General features: G+C 29.5%; 1 protein-coding gene across 1 annotated transcript in view; it reads right to left on the bottom strand.

Annotated features, from left to right (window-relative positions):
- Nucleotides 1–8,258, bottom strand: part of LOC117182099 — a 21,089-nt gene that overhangs the window by 7,876 nt on the left and 4,955 nt on the right. The window contains exons 2-3 of the mRNA XM_033375131.1: nucleotides 3,452–3,575; nucleotides 80–230 (exon numbers count right to left, since the gene is read on the bottom strand). Of these exons, the coding sequence (XP_033231022.1) occupies nucleotides 80–230; nucleotides 3,452–3,575 (275 nt within the window). The remainder of the gene's footprint in view (nucleotides 1–79; nucleotides 231–3,451; nucleotides 3,576–8,258) is intronic.

Genomic DNA, 8,258 nt, shown 5'->3' with positions numbered 1-8,258 from the left:
GAAAAGATAATAATAATCGTAATGGAAGGGAGATGCACATTTTACTTCGTGGTTGATCTACCTTGAAGTGTCTACTCACGCACGGTTCCGGTTTGCAGAGGCAGCCTCGTTACTTCGACGATAGATCGATACTTGTACAGGGCGTGCCTGATGTCGTCTTCCGGTACTTCCTCGGGAACATCCAGCACGTAGACGGTAAACGTCTTCGCCGGTCTGCACGGTATGGCAACCTAAATTCGAGACGAATTTCTTTTATTTTTTTATTTCTTATTATCACTTATTGCCCAAGTCGATTCGGAAATCATTCACTTAACTACCTAATGGGAAAGCGTTCGCATATTACGTGACACTATTTCTAGTAATTTTTGACTCGATATTTTTTTTGTCATTTGAGTGAACTACCGTCCCGCAAAATGTTATGTAATACTTAAGATTACATTTTTAGGCAATTCTTTTTCTATTTGAAAAGGTTGATATAATTTCAATATTAATTTAGACGGCAGAATAACTTAACAGATTGAGGATTGTCCCTAAACTACTTTACTAATTTAAAGGGGGGGGGGGGGGGGGGGGGGGGGGGGGGGGGGGGGGGTACGTTTCCAGGTGAAGAATTTTAAGAATTTATTTCAGAATTCTTTTCCAGTTTTTAAAAAACTCTTCCTTTTTTTTATTTCTTAGCCAATAAGAAAATCAAACCATTCTTGGTTATTTTTTTTTATATAAAGAGTAATATTAGATTTTTTATTCGGAATTCATCTCATTTGGGTTTTAGTCAAACATTTAACAGTTAAAAGCTGATCTACTTTGTAAAAAATGTATTCTTTTGGTTGAAGATTCATTTCTTTCGTTGAAAAATAAACTATTTTACTGAAAATGCTTTTGCTTTTCAGTAAAAAATAAATTTTTTTAATTTAAAATTTAACCGTTGCATTTTTATTAAAAAAATCTTTTTTAGTTGAAAATTAAAGTACTTGTTTGTGAATTCATATATTTTATTAATTCATCCTTTTTGATAAAAAATTAGTCTTTTTGGTCAAAACATCAACTTTTCAGTTAAAAATTCTCGAATTTAGATGAAAATTCATCTATTGGTTGAAAACGTCACTATTCTTCTTAAGATTCCTTTTTTTAGATGAGGTTAAACTTACATTACTGAAAATGCAACTATTCACTTTTTTTTAAATTTATCTTTTCTTTTTGGAAATTCCTGACTTTTCTTGAAATTGTTTATCAAGTTAAAATCTTTTTTTAGTTGAAGTATTAACTACAATAATAAGATTATTCGTTGAGAAATAACTATTTTGGTTTGAAAATTCACTATTTGGTTTGAAGTATTTCAATTTATTACATTTCAATTACATTTCAATGTATTACATTGTAAAACGTACATTTTCGTTAGATTCATTATCTTAGTTTAAAATTTTATTATTTGGCCGTAAATGAACTTTTTTTGTTGAAAACTTGTTTCTTCCGGATGAAAATCTAACTGTACTGTAGAAAATTAACTGTTTTGTAGAAAATTGATCTTTCGATTTTTTTGTTAAAAATTATTTCTTTTATCTGGAAATTGAACTATTCTATTTTCGGATTTAAATATATGCTTTATTGGTTAAAAATTCAAATGTTTGGTAGAAAATCCATGTATTTTGTAGAAAATTCGTCTGTTTAGGGAAGGGAATTAATCTTGTCTATTTGTTCAAGATTCATCATTTTGGTTCATGATTCAACTCATTTGTTAAAAAATTTGTTTGTAGTCACATTTAACATGCTGAAAATTCGATTTTTTGCTGTTAAAAATTACTTTTTCAAGCAGAAAATTAAACATTCTATTTTTTGTTGAAAATTGATCTTTTTTAGCTAAGACTTCCATTATTTGGATTGGAATTCATATTTTTTAGTTAAAAATTCAAATACTAATAATTCGTCTATTTTAGGTAGGAAATCAATCTTGTTCACGATTCAATTATTTTGTTAATAATTTTTTTTAGTGGCATTTAAATGTTTGAAGATTTGTTTTTTGATCAATTGAAAATAAGTTTTTTAAACAGAGAATTTACTGCTTTTATTTTTGGTTCAAAACGGATCGATTTCAAAGTCAACTGTTTCCTCAAACATTCGCATTTTAGCTTGAATTTCTTTAAAATGTAATTACTTGAGTAGAAAATTAATCTTCTTTGTTAAGAATTGATTAATGTGGCCAAGGATTCAACTATTTTGTAAAAATTAGTTTATTTCTTTGTTTTGAACTGAAAATTTAACTATGCCATTTTTGATTAAAAATTAGCTTTTTTTAGTTGAAAATTAAACTATTCGATTGAAGGTTTAATTATTTTGTTGTAAATTTAACAATTTTGTTAGTTATCGACAGTTGTCGATAAATAAGCAATTTTGCTGACAAATTTGTCCTTTTGGATTCCAAATGCATCTCTTTTGGCTAAAAATGATATTTTTATGTCGAAAACTCAAATTTTCGGGCTCGAAATAAAACATTTTCCTTAAATGCGTATTTTTTCCATGAAAATTAATCTGGTTAAAAGTGTAACTAGTACATTTTTTGTATCGACAATATTGATCTTTAATTTGTCCACACGAATTTGATTTCTTTCTTTCCCAGAGAATTCTCACATGTTACAAAAGCTTTGCGAACTCCCTTGTATGTAAAATTTTGTAATGTGCGGTAAGACCCCACCCCACCCCATTCAGTGTGTCACGTAATATGTGGACGCTTCTTTGAAGAAATTTCACATTGAAAATCAAAGTTTCTTTCAACTAGAAAATATTAGATAAAAAATAGCCAGAAATAGCTCTCTATAATTTAAGCTTTGGATTTTTTGTACTACCCCAGTGTACATGGCATCAATTCAGTGGCTTCGTAATTAAAAAAATGTAAATGTTCTGAAATTTGGAAATAAGGTTCAAAATATGTAAGGACACGTCTTTTTGACACATTAGGGTTTTTATCTTGTTTAAATAATGACATTTTATTAATTATATTTTAGTCTAGCGACCAGGTCCCTGTTATGAGTTGGATTCCAGTTTAAAAATTATAAAAAATTTCGCTATTTAAACAAAATAAAAGTCTACAGAGGCTAGAAGGACATACTCTTATATATTTTGATAATTTTTAACATTTTCAGCACAACATTAACAATTTTCAAATTATAAAACCACTGAAAATAATACCAAGTAATTATTCATGTAAGAATCCGTTACATGCTCATAATAAGTATTAATAGGCCCGGAAAAAACTCGAATTTTTTAAAAAGGTTTCAAAATCCAAAATCGCAAACAAATCTCTTTTTTATATTCTGTTGCAATAAATTTACTATTTTACTGCAAATATTTCTAGGAGAAAATTGTAAAGAACATAAAATACGAAATTTTGTATTAGAGTTCTTCGGAGCGTAAAAAAAAACATTTCACCACATATTATTTTAATATTAAAACTAACCTTCTTGTAAAATCGGGCTCCAGTGACTTTGTGAAAACCTTTCTTGTAAACTGCCTGAAAATCGTCGATGTTACTAAACTTGAATAAAATTCCGGTCGCCGTTTTCGTGAGGGAAAATGCACCACTGAGGAAGGAAAAACTTCATGTTAACTCTTTTTGAATCAAATGATATAGTATAAAGGATTTCAATTTGAGGAACCATGTGCCTTTTTCATTGTTCTATCAAGAAGTGGTCGCGAGATGTGTGTCGCCGATTCCACTAGGACTTCACAGGGTGAAAGTACATGAAAATCCAGTAGGTGCGTATTTTTTCTTTCGATTGAATAGCCCTTAGTTTTGGATTCAAAGAAAAAAAAACCAATGAATTTTGATATACTTTCACCCATTAAAGCTCGAGTCGAATCAGCTACGCACATCTCGCGATCTCTCCTTGTAAGTGACAAAATACCAACTACGTAACGTATACATTATATGGACAACCCAAATTTAATTAAACCGATAGCAATTTGAAAAATATGTTAAGCGTAAGGTCATAACTCTCGAAATAATTTCGAATTTTATGAAATATTATTAGAATATTACTCGAATTTTTTGAATCTCACATTATGCCATGTCTACAATCAATTTGCCACGTCAGCTAAAATATATTCACATTAATAATAATATGTGTTTAAAGTTTGTTTAATGATGATAACATGGTTAAATTTTGAACGTAATACCCTTACTTTGGCATTTAAGGGACATTACGTAGTATCACTTCAGGGCGACGAAATTATAAATGAACATAAAATAAAGTAGAAAATACATCCTCAGAAAAATAAAAATTTATTAATTTAAGAGTTTCGATTCCATACTTTATTTTATTCAAGAATGGTTGGTTTCTATTTTGATGGAGAAATGGGATGAGCGAATTTGTTTTACGAACCTGACTCATGAAATGCATAAATGACCAAATATTCCCTCAAAACTTGCAGACTGAAGCAGACATCTCAGGAATTCTAACGACTCCATTAAAAACGTTGGGTAATTCGAAATTAATACTTGCAGGAATTTAATACGCTGACCCCTTTATAGCAGTTTTTAAAGAGACATTTAAAATTCTTTGGCCAATCCCCCTTAAATTAATATACTTTGGAACATTAATTTTCAAAGTCGAGATGGATTTGGCATTATGTACTGACTTTAATTAAGTTTCAATCTTACATATTAATAATTACACCAAATTCTTTCATTCAAGGCCAGTCATACACTCTAAGTTGTCAAATGAAAATATAAATTGTCAAATTTCGCAAATGCTACCCTTTAAGTTTCTTTCCTTTGGTGTGAAAATACTGCTGTAATTTTAAAAAAATTTTAATCCTTGTGCGCAAACCCTGATGCACGGGTATCCACTATCATACATTTTAGCATGTGAGTGAAGTAAAAATAAAAATTTCGCTTGGTTTATTCGAATCGTCGCTACTTAGGTCAATTATAAGCAAATGCTGTATTCACAAATTATTTCGGAATTTCATTTTTGCAAAAATAATCGACTTCAAAGTATACATACGTTGCGGACACAGCCATGATACCCTGGTATCCACCATAAAAGAAAAACTTTGAGTGGATTATCAATTTTTTATCAAGTTCTTTTATTCATGCAGATGAATTGTATTGTGCAATAATTTGATTAATTAATAATAATAATGGATAATTAATTACTTGTTACATATATGAAAGTACATTTTAAGAAAGTATAAATTTAAAACTTTCAAATTGTCAAACTAAATTGCACAAGAAGGCTTAAGAAGAATTATGTTACTCAAAAAATCGTTGGTTTTTTTTAATATTCAAGAAAGACACATAGAGCAAAATAAGTGCACGAAAGAGTTAAAATGGGAGGAAAATGTTTCCAAATAACATTGCAAAACGGCTCATCAAAGACAGATACATTACAATTTAAAAGAGAGGGACGAAAAGAAAAGAGACAACTCAATCGCCTCGCTCTCGTTTCTTTATTATTTATCGCTTTTTTCATATTGCTGGGATCCAACATTTTTCGAGACTTTTCGGGCGTCCTCATTACCGAAATCTGAATAGGAAACTATTCTTAGTGCGGCAACCCGACGTCCAATACTGTGCGTTGTGTTGCAGCGTAACCGGAAAAGGTTTTAGTATCTTGTGTTTTTTAAAGTGTTTTGTGCCTTTGTCATTCTTTTTTTCATTTATTTATTGGAGTAAGAGACAAGGAAACAATTTAAATTGCATAATTATTTGAAAATTTTTAAAAAAGGAAGGTTGATACCCGGGTATCCTGGTTGTGTAACAATGTGCATACAGTTAAGTATAAACATAATGGCTAAAAATTGTTGCGAAGTTTCGCCTTCCGTTCTATAGCTGATTGCTGAACGTAAGGTTTCTTTGTTTCTTATTTTTTTCAAATGCTAATTTAAAGTCTGAAAAATTCTTGTACCCTTAGGAAGTATTTTTTTAATTATTGAGGAATAAATCATTATGTTGAAAAAAAGAAAATATATTTTTGGGCTCTCACAATAAGAAAATTTGAATACTAATTACAATTCATGGTTTCAAATGACCCTAAACATTTTTTCCCTTGAATAATATGCACACGATCTTCTAAAAATATAAAGAGAATATTTTCTATTATGAATAAATTAAAAACATTTGTACCAGATGATAGAAGAAATTTTTAATTTTCGAAATACAACAAAAATACCTACCGTTTATAATTTTCAGATTCCTGCATGCATTACAATTTATCTTATGACTAAAATGTACTAAAATGATGGACATAGGAAACAAGGGACTAGGCATGCCATTGCGGGGGTGATGCAATGAGGGGGGAGGTCCACCACCTTTCGATGTCTCGCCACAAACATAGCAGCGCCCACATGTTTATATTTTTATGCACAGTTTGTCGGCAAAAATGTTCGTGCGCATAATCATATGGCACATCGTAAGATGGCGACTCTCCCCGCTCATGGAATTCTCCCCCCTCCCGTGGATTCAACCCCGCTCGCCCAAATTAGGATGGCATGCCTAGTCCCGTGTTTCCTATGCCCATGACTAAAAGTGACAAATGTGCATTGATGATCTGAGGAATGTTTTGTTCTTTTTAGTTCGAAAGAGTTGGATAAAATTGATAAGAATTCAACGTGAATTCAAACGAATTGTGGATTAATTCATTCGACTTTGGAGTGAATTCAGAACAATTCCAATAAAAATCAATAGAATTCAAATTCATTGAAAAAAAAATCCAAAAAATTCCATTGATGTTAGTAAAATAGGAATGCATTTAGAAAATTTAGTAAATTAAAAAAAATGAAATTAGTAAAATTTGAATGAATTCAGATAAATATCAGAAATATCAGAATAATTCGAAGAAATCCATCAATAATTAAATTTGAAGTTTAAAAAAATTGGTCTGGATTGTAAACAAATACATTTTTTGAATAAAAATAATTGAATTTATTAAATTTGATGTAAATTTAGAAAAATTCCAGGGGATTGAGTGAATTTAAAGAAATTTAAGTGAATTTCAAAGAATTAAAAATAATTACCGATAAATTAATAAGAATTCAGGATGAAATAAAAAGGAATTCAAATAACTCGTGAAAAAAATATATTGAAAATATTCCATTGATTTCAGTAAAACAGAAGTTAACTTAGATGAATTCAAGGGGAAATTAACAGAATTGGATCAAATTCCTACGAGTTCAAAATGCGTTTAGAACAATTCATGGTGAATTAAAAATAAATCAAGTGAATGCAACCACATTTTTAAAGTAAAAAAAATCCATTGAGTTTAGGTAAATGTGAGTGCATAGAAATCTGATAAAATTAACAAGAATTCAAGGTGAACTTAAAAGTCTTTAGAGCATATAAAAAATTTTTTAATCCAAGAAATATCTATTAAATTCAGTGAATTTCAAGAGAGTTCCGAAAAATTCAGATTAAACTCAAAATAATTTAATATAGTTCCGATAGTAACTTCACAAACAAGTTTTGATTTGATTAAATTCAAGGCTTATTCTCCAATAATTATCAAATACTTTCCAGGGATGGAAGAATTTTTAGCTCTAGATTTTCTTTTTTTTTATCGAATACTAAGAAAACCTATTTTCAGAACCAGAATGCTTAGCGGAACCTCTGAAAAATGTTGTAAAAATAAAAGAAAATGTATGGCAGTTTTTCCAACAAAAGGAAGAAACTTAGTGCGGAGCATTTGCAACATTTAAACATTAACATTTTGGGGCACCCTAATACCCTTGGTTTGTTGTGATTAAAATTTAAACTTGCAATAAATAAGCCAGGCGGAAATATTATATATAGTTTATATATAGTGTGAAGAATTATATATAATATTCATTTGATTTTAAATTTTTAGTATAAAAAATGAATATTATGTACAAAACTTCACACTATATATAAACTATATATAATATTTCCGTCTGGGAAAAGTGCGAATGCAGATCTTTTGGTCACTTTATTTTTAAAATTTATTCATTTATTTTGTTTTGTTTTAGTAATTGAATCTTGAAACCAAGAAACAGTTCGAAATAGCAATTTGGAATTTCATGCCAGAACGACTTTCTACTTCAAGGGTTGAATGCAACATCCTGAGCACTTCGTGCTAACTTTATAATTGCCTTGCAACTATTTCAGGCAGTCAAACACACAGTTTTAGATTAATTTTAATCATTGCTATCAAAAATAACAAGATCAATTTTCAATAAAATTGCTATTATTAAGATTACCTTCAATAATAACTTATTACGTCTACTGGAATATCTCTTCAAAAATCAAT

Source organism: Belonocnema kinseyi, chromosome 10 (assembly GCF_010883055.1).
Source record: "Belonocnema kinseyi isolate 2016_QV_RU_SX_M_011 chromosome 10, B_treatae_v1, whole genome shotgun sequence".
NCBI classification, from domain to species: domain Eukaryota; kingdom Metazoa; phylum Arthropoda; class Insecta; order Hymenoptera; family Cynipidae; genus Belonocnema; species Belonocnema kinseyi.
The sequence above is the reverse complement of the archived record's forward strand: the minus strand, read 5'-3'. Positions and strand labels throughout refer to the sequence as shown.